This window comes from Epinephelus moara, chromosome 7, assembly GCF_006386435.1.
Source record: "Epinephelus moara isolate mb chromosome 7, YSFRI_EMoa_1.0, whole genome shotgun sequence".
In the NCBI taxonomy this organism is placed as follows: domain Eukaryota; kingdom Metazoa; phylum Chordata; class Actinopteri; order Perciformes; family Serranidae; genus Epinephelus; species Epinephelus moara.
The window spans coordinates 17,602,053-17,623,308 of NC_065512.1; the positions used below are offsets into that span (position 1 = coordinate 17,602,053).

The 21,256-nt window shown below is 42.2% G+C and overlaps 3 protein-coding genes and 1 non-coding gene across 6 annotated transcripts; 2 read left to right on the forward strand and 2 right to left on the reverse strand.

The window, feature by feature from the left end:
- Window positions 1-316: 316 nt before the first annotated feature.
- nxpe3 (neurexophilin and PC-esterase domain family, member 3) lies at window positions 317-9,666 on the reverse strand. 3 transcript variants are annotated; one of them, XM_050048742.1, is made up of 6 exons: window positions 9,516-9,666; window positions 4,991-5,191; window positions 3,963-4,744; window positions 3,085-3,155; window positions 2,763-2,984; window positions 317-2,671 (listed from the first exon to the last, which is right to left on the reverse strand). In XM_050048742.1, exons 2-6 carry the CDS (start codon window positions 5,081-5,083, stop codon window positions 2,106-2,108), a joined length of 1,734 nt encoding a protein of 577 aa, XP_049904699.1. In that variant the 5' UTR covers window positions 5,084-5,191; window positions 9,516-9,666; the 3' UTR covers window positions 317-2,105. The 3 variants fall into 3 exon arrangements, with proteins under 3 accessions (XP_049904699.1, XP_049904700.1, XP_049904701.1); XM_050048743.1 differs by lacking the exon at window positions 9,516-9,666 and adding an exon at window positions 6,640-6,784; XM_050048744.1 differs by lacking the exon at window positions 9,516-9,666 and adding an exon at window positions 6,360-6,575.
- A 330-nt stretch (window positions 9,667-9,996) lies between these two features.
- Window positions 9,997-16,212, reverse strand: cep97 (centrosomal protein 97). The gene is made up of 11 exons (XM_050049670.1): window positions 15,892-16,212; window positions 14,881-15,023; window positions 14,627-14,785; window positions 14,408-14,509; window positions 14,170-14,283; window positions 13,902-14,068; window positions 13,633-13,797; window positions 13,369-13,547; window positions 12,583-13,234; window positions 12,368-12,443; window positions 9,997-12,158 (listed from the first exon to the last, which is right to left on the reverse strand). Exons 1-11 carry the CDS (start codon window positions 15,926-15,928, stop codon window positions 11,631-11,633), a joined length of 2,322 nt encoding a protein of 773 aa, XP_049905627.1. The 5' UTR covers window positions 15,929-16,212; the 3' UTR covers window positions 9,997-11,630.
- Window positions 16,213-16,477: 265 nt separating this feature from the next.
- Window positions 16,478-21,048, forward strand: rpl24 (ribosomal protein L24). The gene is made up of 6 exons (XM_050049259.1): window positions 16,478-16,551; window positions 16,678-16,753; window positions 17,547-17,657; window positions 19,136-19,272; window positions 20,546-20,609; window positions 20,919-21,048. Exons 1-6 carry the CDS (start codon window positions 16,547-16,549, stop codon window positions 20,997-20,999), a joined length of 474 nt encoding a protein of 157 aa, XP_049905216.1. The 5' UTR covers window positions 16,478-16,546; the 3' UTR covers window positions 21,000-21,048.
- LOC126393641 (small nucleolar RNA SNORA23) lies at window positions 18,302-18,482 on the forward strand. Its single transcript, XR_007570286.1, has one exon. It is a non-coding gene; the product is annotated as a small nucleolar RNA SNORA23 (small nucleolar RNA).
- Window positions 21,049-21,256: the final 208 nt, after the last annotated feature.

The window sequence follows — 21,256 nt, forward strand, 5'->3', positions numbered from 1 at the left end:
CAGTTTTCCTAGTTTTGCACTTCAGCAATTTAGTTGTGATTTCTTTTTGTTTGGTCACTTGTGGGCTGCTGTGTAAGCAGGATTTATACCTCTATGTCAAACTGACGCCGTACCTACAGCATAGGCCTACACCATACCCTACGCCGTGGTCTGACGTACACCTCCTCAGAAATGTAACTACACGTCACGGCGACGCAGAGCTCCTGTCTATTTTTGTGAGGTGAAACCATTTCCCTCGGTGGAAACAAAGCTATTATTTACTTTAATTTCACAGATAAGAAACAATAACTTGTGAAGACAGTAAAGCCTCCACAAAATAAACAATAACTTGTGAAGACAGTAAAGCCTCCACAAAATAGCATTTTAAGTTGTGTATGATTATCCTGGCTTCATGTGAGTAGAGGAAATCTCCACTTGTCGCTAGGCTAATTCATACAATGTAAAATGCCATAGGCTTGTGCTAAAAACATTAGCATGTTATATTTGTGGGGAAAATGTGTCCAGCAAGAGACAAATGTTTTGTCTGTGAATGCTGCAGGTTATATTGAAGCTGATTTGTGTACTTGTTTTTGAAGCTGTAGCTATTAAGCCATATCTAATGTGTGTTTTGAATCAACTAAACTCTACAGCACTTCACAGAAGCTATGCCGCTGACTAGTGTTATGGAGGTGTAACTGCAGAGTGACACAGACACACCACTGTACAAGTACAAATGCTCACAACAGTGTAGGCCACGTGCGTAGGCTATGGCATAAGGCTCTGCACAGAGCTGACGCACAAGTATGAATCCCGCTTTAGGTGTAAGTTCGCAACATCTGTGTAGTGGTTAACTACATCGTGACCATTTTGTGATTTTCCACTATTTGGTGTGGTCACTTGTGTGTTACTGCTGTTGGGTATTTGTTGTAGCAAATTAGTTGTGACCTTTTTTGAGTTTGGGATGTAGTCACCCCACAGATCATTAGATCTTGTAGTGGTGGGTGTGGCTTCCCAATTCATCAGGTCCATTTGTGTTGCTGGTTTCCTACATCCATTACAGTAACTTGTGTATGTGGCTGGAGACCACATGGTGTCATCCATTGATTTGGCTGGTTGACTTAGTTGGCCCTTTGTATAATAAGATCTTGTTTGATCCAAATTTGACCCAAGTTGACACCTTCTGTCAGCAGCAGTCCCAATCTGTTGTGACTTAATTACACCATTTGCTTTGTATTGAAGAGATGCTTGCATGTAGTGTTGGGGAAACTGAGCATCATTGTTTCAGATTTGAGCGCAAACTAGATTAATCTACATACTCAGAGTTACCGAGGTGTTTTTCTGAGTGCTTTTGATCTGTGTTTACCTTTAGCATAAAGCCTCTGTAAGGAGCACTCATTTCCTTATTGTTAAGTACACTTAATTTCAATGAATAAATAGTATTTGTCACTGAACTATGGTTTGTTACAGTCGTTCTGTGTTAAGCTTTAACTGCCTCAGTACTTGTGTGTGACTGAGCGACAGTGTGACAACCTATTTATTCATTGTTTTAAGGGTGGGGGTGTTGTGGCTATGTGTGTTCTGTGCTGCTGTCCCCTTTCCCTCTATTGCAGATCTGCCCAGGTGTGCTGCATTGCCTAATGAGGTGCACTGCATCTGGCATAGGGAGGAGGTGCTTAAGAGCTTCTGTGCCAGCAGCAGAGGAGAGAGGCCTCTGGCATGAGGACTGCTGGTCCTGCTGCCTCTCAGCCTGGGATTTTACTGTCCTCTTTGCAGGATTTTTGTTAATAACTCCCATGGATTTGATTTAAAGGATGTGGGTATTTTGGGTCAGTGGTGGAGCTTTGTTCAGCCCATAGGGCCGCCCAAGGGTGGGGCGTAACACCGTGCCAAAGTCTTTGACTTTTTCCAGAATAAATTTAGTTTTGTTGGATTGATAATTAAATTTAACAGGCAAGTAAACAGAGATCAGTCCTACATTAGAAGTCTCTCAGTATTTAAAGGGTGTGTAGCTTTGAAGAGCGCTAAAAAGAAGCCTTACTGTCGTGAGCTGAAGAACCGGTTGGCGAATTGACACATTAATCTCAGTGTCCTTCAACAAGATCCATTATCGTCACTGTTCCTCTACATCAGTTGTCTTTGCTCTTTGTCTTTTCTGGGCAAACGTAAGACAAAAGCATGTCTATCATGTTCTTGACAATGACTTGAGGAGGATGGAGGGCGTGAGGAAGGTGGTGAGCTGAACTCATTTGCCAGGCGTCCACCAGCAGCACGTTCAGTCCTTTAAACATGGACCGCAGCACCATATCGAGCTGTAGGGAGTACCAGTCGCTGTTGTACAGGCTCACCTCTTGGTCCAGGGCTTGGAGGTTGCCCGAGCGGATCACAACGATCGTCCCAGGCGCTCGGTCCAGAAGCTGCACCAGCGAGCGTCTAATGTGACGGAGCCGCCGTATGTACACCTCCACAGGAAAGGTGCTGAAATGGGCCCAGATGCTGAGGACGACGACGGTGTTAGGACCCCCAGAGAGGTTGTCCAGCTCATTTGAAATGTACCGCAGCTCTCTGGACATGACAGTGGAGAAGCGGATGGGTGGGCCATGGCAGCGGTACTTCAAGAGAATATTATGGGTGCTGTCCACCGCCATGAAAGGCCCGACGTTTTTAGGACTGTGCAGGTTGAACTCCTTTAAACCTGGGGAAAGTGAAATGAATGGAATTTGCAGTGGGAAAGATACACAAGGCAGAGTGTAAAGATAAAGATGAGACAAAAAGGCATCACTCACCTGGTACTAAAGCAATGAGGTACTCAAACCACTGCCTGACGGTCGAGTCTCCATACATGTTGATCACCTTGTTCTTCAAACACTGAGTGGTGGCAGATGATTCATTGAACTGGCGCATTGTAACGCCATTTAATGGCCTCCATGTGTCCTCGTAGTAATATCCAGATGGTTCTAGCTTAATAGGTTCTGGTTTTATACTGCTGTTTTCTACCTCTACTTTATCTGATACAAAGCGAGAAATGTTGCAGACAAAATTAAATTAATGGAATAAATCAAATCATGTAACATGACGCACAAAAGTTTCTCTGCAGGTATACTGTACCTTTCCTGGGAGGCAGCACGATGATTCTGTCGGGTCCTGAAGCGTGTATGTGAACTTTAATGTTTACACCACTACGATAAAAGAAACAGAATTTAGTGTTAAAACACTGTCAAAGGTTGAATCTGGTCATATTCTATATTTTTGTTACTGTGAACAAACCCCATGAAAAAAGACCCAAACCAACAGTCTTAACACTTTCCGCTTTTTTGTACCTGACTGACAGTCAAATCGGATTTCAGGGTGACAGTTAGCCCTCAGAGCTAATGCGTGCTAACTACACCGACGATGGATCGTAAAGGTGCAACATTTTTGGCCGGCACTAGTTATTAAAAGTACGTCAGAGGCAGTATCGTTGCTGTGAGCTGTAAATCCAGCACTTCGAACCACAAGGCAGAAGATAATGTTATCTCAGAGCCCCCCCTCCTCTGGGAAGCTGCCTCCATCTCACACAGACTCACCCTGGGTCTAGGTCTGCAACTGCCTGTACCACAGAGGAGCGTAACAGTGAGGAGCGCTCACTCTAAGCTACAAGTTGGGACCAAAACATCCCCTGAAGAACACTGCACAGTGACTGACAGAGAAAAATAATGACTGCTCGATTTGAAGAATGTCAGTAAACAGGGTAGGAAAAATCCAGTGTTTTTACTGGTTTTAATTACCTTGTCCTTTTGTTTTTGGAGATGAGGAGACCTCTGCAGATAATTCAGCTCTCTGTAAAACCTCCTGAACAAAGACCACTGAAGGAACTCTAACCAGAAGAAGTTTAAGCTGGCTGCAATCTGCAATCCTCACCACTAAGTACCACTAAATCCCCATGAATCTTACACACCGGACACAAATATAATGTATGTCATATTATGAAATGTTTCCCTACAAACCTCTGGAAGAGCAATGCTTCTTTGTTGGTGATGAGGTGTTTCAGATAGCCTCCTTTGGCGTGGTTGATTCTGGTGTCACAGCTGAGCATCTTCGGCTTGTAGCAGTACCAGGGCTCTCCTGTGTAAAGGTCTGTGTAGTTGCACAGAGGCTGCTGGTCAGGGGGGAGGCACATGTTGCACACAGTAGTTTCAGACAGGAAGCCCAGGCGAAACAGGCTCTTAAAAAACACTCTATCAGGCCGTTCCTCCCTCAGCCGTCGCAGCACAGCAACAGCCTCGCTCGAGTGCACCAATGTTATCTCAACATGTGCCGTCCCCTCCCAGAGGAGCGGGAACATAGCGGAGTAAAATCCATTCCTGTGGTCCAGCACTTTACCTGCTACACCTGCTCCAACCTCCGGGGAGTGCAGTCTGGCCAAAAGGAAATCCCCACCGTAGCGTTTGGGGCGCCCCTGGAAGTCATGCATTTGGACGAGTACCTCCAGCTGGTCGCCCAAATGCCACTCCCTTCCTCCCTTAGTGGGAAGGATGGCGAACAGGCTGTGGATGGGGTCGCTCGTCTGGCGCAGGGAGGTTGGCGCAGAGCGAGGCGGAGGCCCAGGCCAGGCAATAGAGTCCAAAAGGTAGCGCTCTTCCAGCTCATCTTCAGGGGAGGGTTTCTGGCCCAGATGGGCACAGAAGGTGCGGTTGTGATGGTAAGTGGGGAGATTCTCTGGGACGAAGGATGACTGGATCCTGCTCTGGAGCTGGTAGAGGGCTGAGACGGTGTGGCAGTTCCAGTTCTGAAGAGAAAGGGAGATTTAAAAGGTGCTGCATGAGAAATGAACATCAACCTATGACTGGCAGATACAAATGTATAAAGGAGCAAAATACTGTTGAGGTTCTGTGCTTTAACTGCCCCCATGAGCTTCAGTGTTATTAAAAAGATCAATAAAATGCCGTTAAAAGATAAAAGGGTAAATGATCGTCCATCCATTCCCCTTCAAGTTAACTGAGGACTCCCACGTGTAGCCCAGTTTTCTGCTCACCTCCACAGTGTGGATGTTGCGCAGCAGGAAGATGAGGCCAGACAGGGCTAGGAAGAGAAAGATGAGTGCATATTTGGACAGATTTCGGCACATGGTGACCTTCTTCTGTCTCCCATGATCAGGCCCTGTGTCACTCTAATCTGTCACATCTGCGATGATGGCATCATTTCGTCATCAGCAACCGATCCTGGCGAATGAACTCTGTCAACGAGAAGGAGGCACAAACAGACAACTGTTTATAAAGAAGCACAAAAATCATACTGTCTTTACATCTCTGTGTTGTCTGTCATGATCATGCTTTATTCTGCCGTTAAAGTTGCAAAGGCTGCATTTTCCACGGCTCTTTTTAGTTATCGTTAGTAATTTTTTGTAGTTTTTGTGTAGTTTTGCCCTCTTTTCTGGTTAAAAGAGGTTGTATTTTTTATAATTGATATTCAGTTGTATGCAGAGACTGCAAATGTCCATCTTTAGAAAAGGAATTTATTGTTAGTTTGGACATGAGGGTGATGTTGTTTCACGAGTGTAAATGTATAGCATCCAAATTTATTTAAAGGGACAGTTCACCCCTATGCAAGAAATACATATTATTCCTTGTATTCGTAGTGCTATTATCAGTCTAGATTATTTTGGTGTGAGTTGCCGAGTGTTGGAGAAATCGGCCGTAGAGATGTCTGCCTTCTTTTTAATACAATGGAACTAGATGGCACTCAGTTTGTGGTGCTCAAAACATATTTGAAAAACTCAACAGCATTGTCTCTTTCTAGAAATCATGACCCAGTTGACCTTGTGAACAGTTTCATGCAGGAACAATTTTCTTTCAAACTACACCCGCAAAATGAATCACCACGCAGAAGGAAGCATGCATCTAATCCTGGACGAGAGGCTTGTGCTCAAGAGATGTAAATATTAACTAATTAATGTAAAACCTCAGCTAGCTCAGTGGTGCTACGTGAACTAGCAGAAGACACTTCCCCCTGCATGGTGATCGAGATGGTGGGTGTAGTTCGGTACAAAGAAAATAGTTCCCACATGAAACTGCTCACAGCAAGGTCTGTGGATTATCTTGAGTGACCAGGTCATGATTTCTTTTAAGACAAACTGTTGTTGAGTTTTTCAAATGTATGTGTACGGCTGATATCTCCAACGCTCAGCAACTTACACCAACAATCCAGACTGATAAATAGCACTACAGGTAAGAGGAAAAATATGTATTTCTAATTTTGGAATGAACTGTCCCTTTAAGAAAAATGACATCAGTATCATCATGATTGTAATTATACATGAAATTATAGTGTGTTGTTAATACTGATGCATTGTGTGAGCAGCATTTTTCTGTTGTATCTGGTTGAGAGGGAACTAGTGGTTTTACCTCCTCTACACACAGCTTGGTGGTTTAGTCCATGTTCCCGACCTAAAATACGATACTGCACTCCCCACAGCCGCAGGTCAGACACACACTCGCACATTTGAGGAAGCACGGCAAGTTACAGACAGAAGCACAAATATTTACAGCTTCCTGATCACTTGCTCCTGCAGAAATCAGCTGTATCCTGGTGGCCTGTTCAATCATTTGTCTTCCTCGTTAAAAGCAATTTTGTTGCACTCTCTCTCTTGCAGTACATAACCACACTATTTCCTCTCTTCCTTACCTTCGCCCACTCGCATGTGTTTTGGTAATGGACTCTGACTGACGAGCAAAAAGAACTGTTTTCCATCACCAACTCCTTTCTATCACTGTCTTGGTGAAGAGACTGCCATGACACCCGGACACAGATACAGACACACACAGCCTATAACTACTCTACCACTCCAGCACTGAGTCCTCCTGGAACCAGACCCGTGTTACCTCATTCTTATTGCTTCATTCACCACCTCCAAAGTTAGCGGTCGTAATGTGTAAGAATCACTCACTTCCTCCACAAACAGTAACTTGAAAACCAACCACAGATGTTGATGCAGGAAGTGGTAAAAAACATTAAGCCATCAGTGGTTCTCTTCTTGAACAGGGTGCTTTAGCTCCAGTGCTTCATGCAATACCTTCAAGCAATTAATGTGATTGTTCCTGTAACACCCACTGTGCCTGATGTCAGCTCCATTTTAGTCTCATTACCTCTCAATTCTAAATTCAGTGGTGCACTTGTGTTCAGCCTCTGTTTCTATTACACTGCACCCTGGTAGCCAGTATCTTTTTGCTTTCATATTGTAGAGGAGAATAGTTCAAAACCCCTTTGAGTAACCTATGATATATACGCCACAGCAGTGAAGAAAGACCGTCATGGCCTTGTTATGCCTGCTGGCAGTGCACTGGGGCCCATGGGGTGGTGATGATTCAGATTGCCACCTTGGAAATACACCTGTGTTCAAAGAAGAACTCAAAAATGGAGTCATTTGCAAACCCAACTCTGTCATGATAAAATTACATGAATAATTCCTTATTTTCTTGCCATATACAGGTAAGCAATGATGATTGCTGGTTAACATGTATGTTGATCATGTTGCCAAATGTCTAGTCTCTATTTGATCATGTGAAAAGACGATGATACGGTGACTAGTTCAGGTTTCAAACATGAAAGCAGCAGTAAGAAAGAACAAGAGAAAAATGACCCAGAAGAAAAAGTAGCAGAACTCCCTCGATTAAATTCGTTTGGCTTTTTCATAACCAGTTGGCAGTGGTGTGTGTTTGCGCGCCTTATAACTAGTCACTAGCGTGCAATGGGGCCCATTATGCCACTGGAGAGACTTATGTCCTCAAGTGCGAGCCTGTGCAAGTCTGGAGATTATCTGATCGTGAGAAAAGTAGATTAGGTGTCCATTTCCGACCAAGTGCTGACTGTAAGAACTGCTCAAAAGGTGTAAGGGAAATGAAAATGAACAAGAGAAATTAGGGCACATGTGGTGCCAAAAGAAAGGGTGGTCACAGGGATTCCTTTGTGTCACCTAAGTAACACAATCTACATTTTCTGTTACCCAACCATCAAACAAGGTCTGGGGTAATTCCTCCCAAAGGAAATTTTTGGAAACTTAACAGCTAAACTGAGTATTTTAGAGTGCCATTTTAGGGAACCTGCATATGATGGACGGCCTGTACAGGAAAAAGCACATAATGAATTCTTTATGACATTTTGTTTTATATACACTTTCATATACTAACATTTTACAGTGGGACAACAGCCTCTGGGGGACTTTGAGCATTTGAATATTGGGGACACCACATTTAGGCTTTGCTGCACCATTTAATTAATTCTGCTTATCTTAGACCTGTTGTCCTCGTTCGTGGACACTTTTTTTCGCTAGTGGTACTATGAGCACAATACACTGATACACTAATCCATGTTAAAACAAGATGGTAGCCATCTCTGCCAAGTCAGTCTGCAGCCGACCCCGTCACAAAAGTGGACAAGGTGCAAAACCTGAAGGCATTTTATGATTGAAACTTGTTTATTTATGCTAAACCAATCTGACCAGTTTTGGAACAGTAACAATCGGAGACGCTGTTAATTAGGAAGTATTTGTTAGAGGACATTGGAGCTTTATTATGGCAGCATATTACACAGGCCAATGAGGTGTGACTGATTGTTCTTACAGACAAAAAAGACATTCCTAGCTTGGAGTATGGAGCAGGGAAAATTTGTACGGAGTTACAAAATACAACAACACAGTTAAGTTTTTGCACAGCCATTGAAAGGAACAGTGTTAGGGCACTGAAATAAACAGTTTTATACTTTAGTACACACTTGTAAGTATTAAAAATAAACCGCATGTCTCCATATGAGGACATCATTTAGTTCAAGTAGTTATCACATCCTACTGATGCCACATAGCTTGGAGAAATTAAAAATGTGTGCCAAACAAAAGCTCAGGTCTCAGGAGGATATCATAATTACTCGTCTGCATTCCATTAATCTATCATTTGGGCTACAAGATGCCAGAAAACAGTGAAAAATGGATCACATTCCCTGAAGCCCAAATTAATATTGATATTCTGGTTTTTGACCCAGAGTCAAAAACCTACATTTGATCTTTTAAACAGCAAATATTTATGATTTATGGACATTTTCCCCCCCAAAAAACAACAACTTAATCTATCAAAATTGTTGCAAATAATTTCCTGTCATTCAACCTATCAGTTAATCGACTAGCCGTTGCAGTTTAAACCCTACATATGCACAAACACTACTTTAAATCAAGGTTATTGAGCCTGCTGTTTAACCTAAATGTTATCGACGCATATTCATTATGTTAACAGACATACTGACTGTCTTATAGTCATTACGTTGCTTTTAAAAATAGCTCTGATGACAGTAAACACTCCTCCTTAGTCCAATCTTCCATCTTGAGATTCATCACTAACGGTCCGATGTTTACATTAACATATCACATGAACGGTGACGACAAAGAAACGGACGGTTATTAATATTTAAAACATACATAGAAATTACAACAAACATGTCTATTACCATTTAAAACACCGTCCCTTTGTTAGCTAACGTTAACACCGGTGATGCAGCCCCATAACGTTACTCACACATTACGTCGACGGATTAGCATGATGTCGGACCGCAGGTTGATGAAGCTAACGGCTGCCCGGAGGAGACGACACAGAGGCGGCTTGGCTGCCACATCGGAGGCGGTGTAGTAGACTGGAGGAGTGTCCTGGTTATTGAGAGGTGCCAGTGATCATGATGGGAGGAAAACAGGACCCGGTGGGCGGTGGGTTTATGGGTGGTTGAAGGTGCAGCGTCCTCTGCTGGTCAATAATATACAACTTGAGTGTATAAAAGCTGTAACATGTAAAAAGTAAGAATTCTAATATTTAAAAGTAATAACATCCTGCAAGCTGCACCCTATATACAATGTGGTATTTGTAGCCTACATATGACTGTACATAATCATCCAGTACATGTAACTTTATATCCATACAGTATTTATATGCTTTACAAGTCACAAACACTCTTGTACATAGACATTTTATTTGAGTCTTGTTCTTAATCATCACAGTATAACACCAAGTCAGTTAAACTTCAGAGATATCAATATGTCCATTTAGGAAGCACAAGTGATTGTGAATCAGTTCAGCTGCTTTGGTGCAAATGAAAGTGCAAACAGGTGCAGTGGAGGGGCAAAAACAAGACCCAAAATAGGGAATGGTTTTACATGTGGTGGCCACAGACAGTTGCTCCCTCCTTATCCTTACCGACTGATTCTTCTCTAGTTGTGTGTTCTGCTAGTGTCCTTGTCACTACTGGTACCTGCAGCCCAGTCAGGTTGCACAGGTAGTCCAGCTCCTCCAGGATGGTACATCCATACGTGTGGGTGGAAGAAGGTTTGCTGTGTCATCCAGCACAGTCTCAATGCCGTAGAAGGACATCAACCCAGCAGAAGGACCGGTATCTGCTCCTTTGTGTGAGGAGGAACAGGAGGAGCGCTGCCAGAGCCCTACAAAAGGACCTCCAGCAGGCTACTGGTGTGCATGTTTCTGACCAAACTGTCATTACTGAGAAACTATTTGAACACTTCTTCAACTCATGAGTATCAATCAGGCCACCTACCAAAATGCTCCACCACTACAATTTGTAGTTACTCTATTTCTGGTGATTAATACCTTCTTTATAGGAGGATGTTTGACTGGTCAGGACGGAAATGACCAGCCTCTTCTCTCATTTAAATCTAGTAACTAAAGTACAAGATCCAGGGACTGTTCAACCTTTGACATTCCTATGCACCTTTTAAGATGAAATGAACTACAAACTGGCCTCAAACTAGAGTCTTACATTCCATTTAGCTTTATTAAAGCTTTATTAACTGATGTTTTTATGATACTTGTAAATGTTTTTTCTTCACTTCCTGTTTGTTGTGTTGTTTCTGTTTTGCTGATTGTGTTCTTTTGAGGGTTTCTTGTTCTCAAGTCTCTCTTGAAAAATAGATCTTTTCCTCAATTAAACTACCTGATTAAATTAAATATTATGAAATAAATAAAAAATACAAACCATCATTTGAACATAATACGAAACCAAATAACAAAACAGGTTTATTTACATTTTTTAAGATAAAGGTGCTACAACATTCTTAGATGAGTGAGCTTAAGTTAATAAAACAGTTCAGCTGTTAACACAGTATGTGCTAATAAATAGTGTGGTTATTGTTTCATGTGTAGAATATATCCGTGGTTACAAGTGCACTACGTTTAACACATCAACTGCTAATCTGATTAACTGTAGTTTATCATGTGTTTAATGCAGGAGATATTGATAAAGAGAATAGGATATACCGTGCTTGGTCTTTTGATCAGTAGAGGTAGCAACCTATTGTGAAGTAATTGCTTTAAAGTTACTAATATGTTATGATGCTACACCACAGTTATTGTCTTTACACAGATAGGAAAATGTTAAATAACAGAATCAAGTAGTGAAGTATAAAAAACGTGAGTTACATTCACAGTAAGGTGTTGCTGTCAAGCCTGTCCTGGGATCAGTCTTGATGAACAGAAACTAAGCACACTGCCATTTGAGATCTGGGTCAGTTTGAGATGAGTGCTTTTGTCAGACAGTCTCAGGAGGGAGCAACGCATCTCTATCTTACAGTCAGTGCAAATGTACACACACTCAGTAGTTCTGCACAGGTGTGTATTATGTGTAGGCTCTCAGACAGGGCCGGGAGTGGTGTCGTTCGTTCTTTGCACTTCTGCTTGGTTGTCTGCTGCCTTCTGTGGGGTGGAGTTAGGGATGGACTGTGCTGTTTTGCTGGGTGATACTGGTGAGGAGGGCTGTGGTGTTTCTGTTCTATCACTGACCGCCTCCTCAGCCTCCTCCTCCCTCTGCTGTACAGAGGAAAGGTACTGCTCCAGCAGGCTGCAGTCTGCACTGTCCACACCGTCAGCGCTGCCTGCGAAGCCGCTACGAACAGGGCTCAGTGCTCGCACCGTCTTTAGAGAGTCTGCTGTCCCACTGCTCAGGAAGCTGTCTTCCTGCGCTGCCTGCTGATCGCTTGTTGACTGGAAGCCAGAGTCTGGGAACGAGGCGTCTGTGTTGGGTGGGTTCGTCGTGCTGGATGCAACAGGCGGGGTGACTACACATAGTCCAGGAGCTGAGATCTGAGCCGGAGGGACAGCTTGGCTAATGCTGGCCAGCTGCTGCTCCACGGACTGCTTCCACTGCTGCATAGACTGGAGCTACAAGGAGAACACAGGAAAAGTGTAACGAGGCAGCTGTGTGAAACACTGCAAAGCTATTAACAGAAATTTAAAGGCCATTATTTTAGTAAGTCAGCATGTTTATCTGTCGGTTGATTAGTCTGTCAGCCCATCACTTGGTCCAGACTGAAATACCTCAACTACCACTGGATGGATTGCAATGATAAATGACAATCTTAATCACTGACCTGTTTCCACAGAAACTTTACAGCTTCCTCCTGAACCAGCCTTTGTAACCTCTCTTCTTCATACTGCTGCTGCACCCTGCAAACAAATCCCATTTTTAACCATTATTAATCTTTGAAAATTTTAGCACAACCATATGTGATATCTATTGAAGTGCAACCATTTTAATATCATGAATAAAATAGAAAATCATCAGTGCTGAAGATCAGTCAGTTACCTGTCCAACTTTTCAGACAAGAAGAGGATATGGTCTTGCATCCTGCGCAGGCGGATCTCACTGCGTACCTCTCTGGCCATGGGGTGACAACACCGTGTGTGCTGTCCCCTCCACCATGACTGTATTTTAACCGCTGCCCTGTCTGCCTCCATCAAACTTGATTTACTGGCACATGTATCAACTTCTTCCTGCTTGGGGGCGTCTCTCATCTCTGCTTTACCAAAGTCGAAGGTTGTTTGCAGATCATTTTGTGGTGTGCTAACTTTGATGCCCACTGCTCCAGGTGTCGGAGCTGCACCAGAAATAACTTCCTCTTCAAGACCCTTCACTTGCTTATCTGATGAGGGTGAATGATGCGTCTTGTTTGCGTTGTGCTTTTTGGGCTGTGCTGGCCGCTTCGGAGCCAGGGAGTCAGGTTCAAATGTCTCTGTCTCATCCTCACTGTCAGAGTGGGTGGTGTGGGGCTCCAGGTCGGATGTGAAGGGGAGGAACGTGGATTCTGAAGAAAGCATGCTGCCACTTAGTTTCTCCTCGTCGGTCTGCACATCCTCTAAATAGATGTGCTCCTCTCGGGGCCTCGGGCTGCGAACTACCGTCAGTGACGGGTGGGAAGAATCACAGCTCACCCAGGTGTTAAACTGCACGACTGGTTCTGTACAAAAAAGGACACACCAAACAGTTATCATCTTGAAATATAAAGCTCTACATCACAACTACCTGTAAAGAGAAACAATAAAAACAAATGCTCCGGGAACGCCCCACAGAGAGACAAAGAAACGGTCTTACCTGTCTCCCGCACTGATGGAGCAGCTGCTGGTGCAGGTGCACTTGTGTGCTTCACCTCTCTGGCTCCCTCCTGTGGGACTGGGTGTGTAGGACTGTGCCTCTCCACATCTAGCTGAGTTGGACGAGGAGGACTAGGACAGCCTCCTCGGGTCTCCTCTAACAGCTGCTTTTGGTGAAACCTGAGAGACAAAAAGTCATTGCAAACATGTAGTAAGTTTGCGTGTTGTTTGTTGTGTAGCATTACTGCTGAATTCAGATTCATACCTCTGCTTACTGAGGATCTTCTCCAATTTAGCGTCTTCTGCCGTTTCCAGGGCTGGTGATGACGACAGAGGGCACACAGTGGCAAGGTACTGAACCAGCTGAACATGCTGACCTGGTCGATATGAACGTCCTTTTCCCTGACTGTAGAGCCACTCTGCTTTCAGACTGTCATTGTGACAATAATACACAGTAAATAGAGATTCAAACATTTGGATAGTATCCCTGCATGAATCTTAACAAGCAAACTAACAGCACAGGAATGTACGCACCCTTCTTTCTGTGACACCACGTAGCCATCCAGGACCTTTAGGCTCAGACACCAACTCATGACATACGGCCGATAATCAAAACTTGGCAATGAGGGGGTTGCCATAACACAAGGGTTGCTCATAATGGACAGCTGCTCCAGCTCATGGAGAGGTGCCAGGTATGATGCCTATGGAGTAATACAAGTAAAACAGGTCAATGATAATTAGCCTCTGTATAATATAAATGGAGATCAGTGCTGCTGTAACAAGTAAGGGAAGAGATAATTACTTCATTAAGATCTCTTATCTCATTTTCTGCCAGGGAGAGAATGGATAAATGGGCAGGTAGGTGAGCGGGAACAGTGCGGAGTGTTGTAATGCTGTTTCCATGGAGTAACAGTGTCTGTGAAATTGACATAATACTCATCAAAGATACACAAAAGACAACTGCGATAATAACTGTACATTATTAAATTGTTATATTTTGGTTTAGACTCTCTTTTGACCTCAGAGGCTCCAGCGCTCACCTTCAGTGCCACCAGTTTAGTCAAATCACCAATGGTAGAAATGTTATTGTCAGACAGATCCAAGTGTTGAAGGGAAACACAGTTGTTGAGTTGCTCAATAACCTGTGTAAAAGCATGTACAGTTAGTAAACATATTAAGACACGGGCTGAAACTTATGGTTTCACATATGCAACAAGATGAATGAGATATGATTTTATTTGAATCTCTTCTGTCCTCACCTTAATATTGTTCCCGGACAAATTGAGCCATTTGAGGTGTGGCAGATCCCTGAGCCCCTCAATGTAACCGATACTGTTATTGGGAAGATTGAGGACGGTCAACTGGGTTAACCGAGACACGCCCATCATTCTCACCAGACGGTTACTTGCTACAGATAACTAAGGAGAAAAAAAATAAAGATTGAAATCAAGAAAATGTTAAGTAAAGTATTTAGGCACCAAATTATACCTTTAAATAAAAGCAGTAAAACTACCTGCTGAAGGCCTGGGCTCCTTTCCAGATGGTCCAGCTTCATTATGTGGTTACGGTCCAGGATGAGAGTGTGAGTGTCCTCAGAGCAGACGAAATTAGGGTCCAGCTTTTGCATACCGCAGGCTGAAAGATCCACCACAGGACCTTGAAGGAGCAAAGGAAGAGGAGATTCAACAGACTAGAACAACACAACTACTATCATTTTGCTAATCACCAAGGCCATATTACACACAGGAACCTAAAGCAGTTACGCATACACACAGTACACAGCTGCAGTAAGCTGGAGGGCAGATAGACACACTAATTTTAGACATAAAAGGTCAGTTTGCAGCGGTCAGGGCTTCTTGAGAAGTTAAATAATTTACAGAAACCCTGTTATCAACTGGGTGCATGGAGTTAATATAAGGGCACTGACTAGACTAATAAATGATGCTACTTAGCTGCATTATGGGAATTGGAAGATACTGCGTTTTTAAAGCTTGACTGATATAGGGACTAAAAGATAGGATATCTCAGCCATTTATTTTGTTTTAATATGTCTCTGCAAATCTTCCAACTACATTACAGTGTAACACTAAATCACCAGAGTAACAGGAAAAGGAGCGAACAATCAATTTTGTGCAGTAGACAGAGCTACCTCTGTGTAATCACATCTAAATAACAAAAGAAAATACCTGAGTCATATCAAGTATCGAATTCTTACACTAGCTAACATTACCTACACAGAATGCAGAACATTAACACAACACAAAATGAGTTGGTCTAATATAAAGTTTTGCTACAATTTGATACAAGACAATTATTAAGTCTAGCATTAAGTTAAAGCATCGACACGGGAGGTTTTATCTGCATCCTTTGAGACTTAACGTTAGTTAGCTAACGTCAGTACTATAGAGGTGATGCAGCTAGCTAACGTTTAGCTAGCAAGTAATAAACACTCACAACAGCTACCGCTAAATAAAAATGAACTATCTTTGCCTATTTGACCAAAACAACCGTGGAGACCACTTACCTGCATTTGTATCGACTTGTAAATCCGATACACCCATCCTGTCGCCTTAAGCAACACCTTTAGCTAACAGCTCTACTAGCTGCAGACTGTGATGTGAAAGGCAAGACGCGTCTGCCGCTTGTCAAACGGTTTTACCCAACGAGGTTCTGGGAAATGTAGTTCATACACGCTGCCTCGCTCATTATGGAACGGCGTCTTTGCGGCGTGAAAAGACTACAATTTTCATCGTTTCCTACCGCCTGCTAGGTTTAAGAAAAGAAAGAATAAGCTAGCTAAGTGTGGTTAATGACGAAAATATCTCGCACTGACGGTAATTATTCTCTAACTTCATTTTTAATTTGCTTAGTTCAACTCTTTATGAGAATTATTACACCATAAAGTACTGCCTGTCCGCTTGCTGTTACGCTTCCTAGGCAACCGTCAGATTGTGACGTAAACCTTGTAGTGATTGGCCAAATATTAATTTGAGTAAACTATTTTTACAACAGCAAAAATAATTTATATTTGTATTTCACATGTGAAGTATCAAAAGCACGTCAACTGACCGAAAAAATATTTAGTCTTTATTAGTTCTTAAATTTCGCTTTGTGGTCTCCTAAGTCCGTTTCCGCATCCGTCATCTTTCTTTCCGGTTTTGTGCCCTCTCGTAGCCATCATGAAGTGAGTGTACAGAATAGTATCAAAAGCCATCTTAAGACTTAAACAAACTATCTAACGATGCTATGGACACAGAGAGTAAATGTATACCCTTTTCTTTATGTGATGCCTTGTATTTGTCGTTTTCAGGGTCGAGTTGTGCAGTTTCAGCGGGTATAAAATTTACCCCGGCCATGGCCGCCGATACGCCAGGATAGACGGAAAGGTAACCGCTCCACCCGACACCGGCTCACATCTGCTCTGTCTGTAGAGACGTGAAGTACAATTTACCGCATTGAATCTCATGTATTCGTTGTATTTTGTCGCTTAATGTGAATGTGTATGACATAAACAACGGTCTTTGACCCAGGCCCAGCCGGCGCCGTTGAATGCTATGAAACCTGCTAGCATTAGCTGCTAGCATAAACTGTCAAGCAGACTGCAGAACAAAATACTGTGTTAGCTGTTACTTCTGTTAGTACGTGGCATTTAAGCAACACTACTGCATTGGACTGCTGTGTTGTGTTCGTACAGAGCCACTGAAGAGCTTGGGAATGTTTTAAAAATGTTATAGTGTTTTAATTAGCTAGCTTGATGTGTAAATTGTGTCAGAGGGGCATACACTAGTCTCCTTATGGCTAACTTCAATGGTATGTGAAGAAAACTACAATAAATCCAAGCTCAACCATTAGTTAAATGTTTGCTTTTCCCAGTCCACATGGCTGTGCTTAAAATCACTCCCTATTTAGTGTATAAAGGTCTGAACTCTTACTTATGTACTAAAGTGCTCCCAAATTCCCACAATGCAACAATAGAAGTTGTAAATGGCATCTGCATTACTTTGTACTAATAATCTCACGCTACACATTTTGTAGATGACAAAATACAGCTGTCAGTAATGGTGCAAAAGTTGTCTAATGTCACAATGTACTGCACATTATAGAGTAAGCGTGTGAGAGTCAATTAGATAGAGATTTGCAAATTACTTATTTAAGGATGTGATTGTCTGTCTTCATCAGGTGTTCCAGTTTCTGAACGCCAAGTGCGAGTCTGCCTTCCTGGCCAAGAGAAACCCCAGACAGATCAACTGGACTGTGCTGTACAGACGCAAGCACAAGAAGGGCCAGTCTGTAAGTAGCAGGCTGTATTTGTCTGTGTTTATAGTAACTAGGTGATGTCTGTGTAAATTGAAATTTACACATAAGATAATCCTTTAGTTGTCCCTCAGCAGCAGCGGGATAGTGAATGCAGAACACAAAGCAATATATAAGTGTATCAATAAAAAGAAACACAGGTCGGTGTAATAAGTAAACTGCACAAAACAAAGAGTAATATAATAAGCAAACTGTATAATAGCAGCAATATAAAAGAAGCAAAATACAAGAGAGACTGGATGGTTGATTTCACATTTATATGGCTTCAAGTCTTTATTGTTATTATTATTATTATTATACTGTGTGATAAAGCAGCCAATACCTGCATTCAGTAATATTTGTTGATTGTCTGGTGCTGAAGTTCGGCCGATTTACTAATTTGGCATCTGGGCTTCTTTTTTGCACTGTGTGCTTATAATGATGTTGCTTATTACAGCACTAAAAATGGCAAACTAACATGATAGTGTTTATCAAATCGATTGCATTTGTTGTAGGAATTTTATGAGTGTGTAAAAGCACTGCTAATATAAAGGGTAATACACAGGGAATTGTTTTGTTTTTTTAAGGTTGTTGAATACAAGTCGAGTTCCCACTCATTTATACACATTGATTTGGCTGCGGGTGGACGGTGTGCATGGTCTTAATCTGTGTTACGTGCTGTTGCCTGACTGTGTTTTGCAGACCGGGCAGCAGTGCTCACTCCACACCTGCAGCCATAGAGCAACAGGAGATCATAGTACTGGTCTTTGACGTCTTTGTTGACCTTTTACCATTGGCCAGCCTCCAAACTCTCCTACATGCCTCACTACTTTTCACCTGTAACTGTATTACGTGCAGTTTGATTCTGTCACAGCTCACACTTTTAAGCATTTAAATGATACTGTCAGGCGTAGTCTGGTTTTACTCTGGTTAGTGTTGGCATTTAAAAAATGTTTGAAATCCATTGACACTGATAGTTTTAAGAGGAAGAGTGCTCACCATAATATACCAAAATGTTTCATGTATGTTTGGCACATGCTTAGACCTTAATAAGAGACGCTCTCTACACTCTGCTTGTATTTTGCTTTGGTAATTCCTGGAAAAATGTAGTTAAAACAAAGGTTTGTGACCTTTGTAAAGTTTAGAGTCCCCCTATAGCCACAGAGCTTTGGACTGCAGTTAGTATCTTTGGAAGGTTCCATTCAACAAGTTCTTAATTTTATAGTTCCCTGTTCTTATTTTCATCTGTCATGTGGCAGCATTATTGATTCAACACCTGTAGTGTTTTTCATGTGACTTAAACCAGAAGAGAAACAGTGTAAGCTGCTGTTACGTTGGATACTCTTAATCGTTTTTTGTGATTCAGTGAACAGAGTCAGGGATGTGTTGACATGACACTGATATGGGTCTGTAGAGTATTTTGTTAATACTGAGCTACAAATAACCTAAGGTCTCTCTGATGTGTTTCTTAACAGGAAGAGGTGACAAAGAAGCGTACCCGCCGCGCAGTGAAATTCCAGAGGGCCATCACTGGGGCCTCCCTGGCTGAGATCATGGCCAAGAGGAACCAGAAGCCCGAGGTCCGCAAGGCCCAGAGGGAGCAGGCCATCAGGTGAGGACACAAACCATACTGTCATGTAGTTACTCAGTTTCTTGGTTTCTCTTGAATCAGGCCAATTAACTCAAACATTGAGGTGCTGTAGTTTCAGCAGCAAAGATATTATGCTTGTAGAAGTTTTGGAATTTGAGTCTAATTTTCACGCACCACAGTTGGCCCTGTAAAGAATCCAATCTTGCAACGCCTTTTTTCAGTAATTAAATCGGATTCAGAAAAACATCACTTGGGTTCATTTTAGTCTCGACCAATATGTTAATGTGGGTTGCAGCATTTGAAAACTTGACTGTCATCAATCACTATTTAAAATGGGTGGTGAATAAAATGAAGACACATCTACATAGTCTACAGGTTCAGACTTGCCACCAGGCAATTCTGGGGCCCAAGAACATACGGCCACTACCATGAATGTTGAAAAAATTACTGCAGGGGTGGGGAAAAAAGACCTGCTGACTGCGGTCGACTTAGTAACGGGGACAGTCTAGAAAAAATTGGTAGGACTAAATGTTGTTCCTAGTAGGACCCCGATAGATACAAGTGGAAATTTTAGGAGAAATAATAAATGTTGGGGCACTCACCAAAATCATTTTCGTTTGTCTTTCCGTTGTTCCAGCAATCACCAGCTCTGGTTTGGTCAGATGAACCCTTAATTTAATGTGCTATATGTGAAAATATGCTGTTTTTCCTTGTGGTCTTGCTTGGCCATCGCTGACTGGCTTTCGGTCCTGTTATCCCCACCACTAGCAGTCGCCATCTTTCTCAGCCCAGATGCCTGTTCCACTAGTAAAGACTGTGGTTGTGTGTTATAAATCACCCGAATACAGCATATCCGTGTGTCTAGGAGAAGGGTTTCGAAAATCTTGTCAGGATTTTATAAAGACCCTGGTATATTTTAATACCATGATTCAGCCCAAGTCAATTATTAACTGTACCTTTTTATACCGAGGTACATAATCCTTAAATATCGGTAGGTGTATTACGTCATATGTGCAAATCAAAGAGCAGGACTACTTTATGGGTCAAATAAACCTCTAAAAAACCTTTTGCATCAACGTGGTGATGTACCTGCATTGATTTGACAGATACTTCATTTATCAGCTGCAGGCTCATTACTGTGTGGTTATTTTATCCATTAACTCTTTCTCAGTTGTCTTTTTCCCCTCCAGATATTTTTTGTCACATAAGATTATACAAGATGACTGAGTATTTTATCCATATTAATCTCTGCTACTTGTTTAGTTTGGCTGATTGTTTCTCTGTTTCCTCTCAGAGCTGCCAAGGAGGCCAAGAAGGCGAAGCAGGCAGCCAAGAAGCCCGCTGCTCCAAGTGCAAAGGTAAGATCTCAAGTCTTACAGGAGTGGAAGTGTATATAGTTAAATCCTGTCACTAATATTAAAGCTGGGAGACTATATTGCACACATGTTGTGAATATTAAAATTCAGAGTACCATTTTTGTCCTAGGAAACAAAAAGCTTATGTTGTGACAAGGTTAAAAGAATAAAAATTGCACACTGTGCACTGTGTTTGGCTTTAAGCTGCCTGCTCCTCAGTGTTCACTGGATTAATGACTAACTTTATTGCCTGCTTCAACTGTGTATTACGGTAATATGTAACTGAACTTAATGTTTTTGTCCTCCCTGTAGACGTCTGCCAAGACAGCACAGAAACCCAAGATCGCTAAGCCCATGAAGATCAGCGCTCCCCGCGTCGGTGGAAAACGCTAAATCTGACTCAGTTTGTGGTTGTTAATAAAAAAAATTTGATTAACCATCATATGTGTGATTTGTAATTTTTTAAGTCAATGTTGAAGCAAGAGCATATTTATTATTACATCAAAGCTGTGCAGATATCTAATGTTTTAACTAACTTGCAGCAACCTGCTTATGTGATTGATTATTTCAACCATACTTTTACTGCCATCACATGTTGAAAGCTCTCGTTAGGAAAAAGGATATCATCCTGAAGAGTTCATTGTCATAGT

Excerpts from the sequence above, each read along its gene's own strand:
- cep97 (XM_050049670.1), bottom strand. The coding sequence starts at position 15,928 with ATGGGTGTATCGGATTTACAAGTCGATACAAATGCAG. Across the intron at positions 15,024-15,891 it reads ACAAGTCGATACAAATGCAG|GTCCTGTGGTGGATCTTTCA; the intron begins GTAAGTGGTCTC and ends TGCTCCTTCAAG. Across the intron at positions 14,786-14,880 it reads GGAGCCCAGGCCTTCAGCAG|TTATCTGTAGCAAGTAACCG; the intron begins GTAGTTTTACTG and ends TTTTCTCCTTAG.
- nxpe3 (XM_050048742.1), bottom strand. The coding sequence starts at position 5,083 with ATGTGCCGAAATCTGTCCAAATATGCACTCATCTTTCTCTTCCTAGCC. Across the intron at positions 4,745-4,990 it reads GCAACATCCACACTGTGGAG|AACTGGAACTGCCACACCGT; the intron begins GTGAGCAGAAAA and ends CTTTCTCTTCAG. Across the intron at positions 2,672-2,762 it reads CCTCATTGCTTTAGTACCAG|GTTTAAAGGAGTTCAACCTG; the intron begins GTGAGTGATGCC and ends CACTTTCCCCAG.
- rpl24 (XM_050049259.1), top strand. Across the intron at positions 17,658-19,135 it reads AGCACAAGAAGGGCCAGTCT|GAAGAGGTGACAAAGAAGCG; the intron begins GTAAGTAGCAGG and ends GTTTCTTAACAG. Across the intron at positions 20,610-20,918 it reads CCGCTGCTCCAAGTGCAAAG|ACGTCTGCCAAGACAGCACA; the intron begins GTAAGATCTCAA and ends TCCTCCCTGTAG.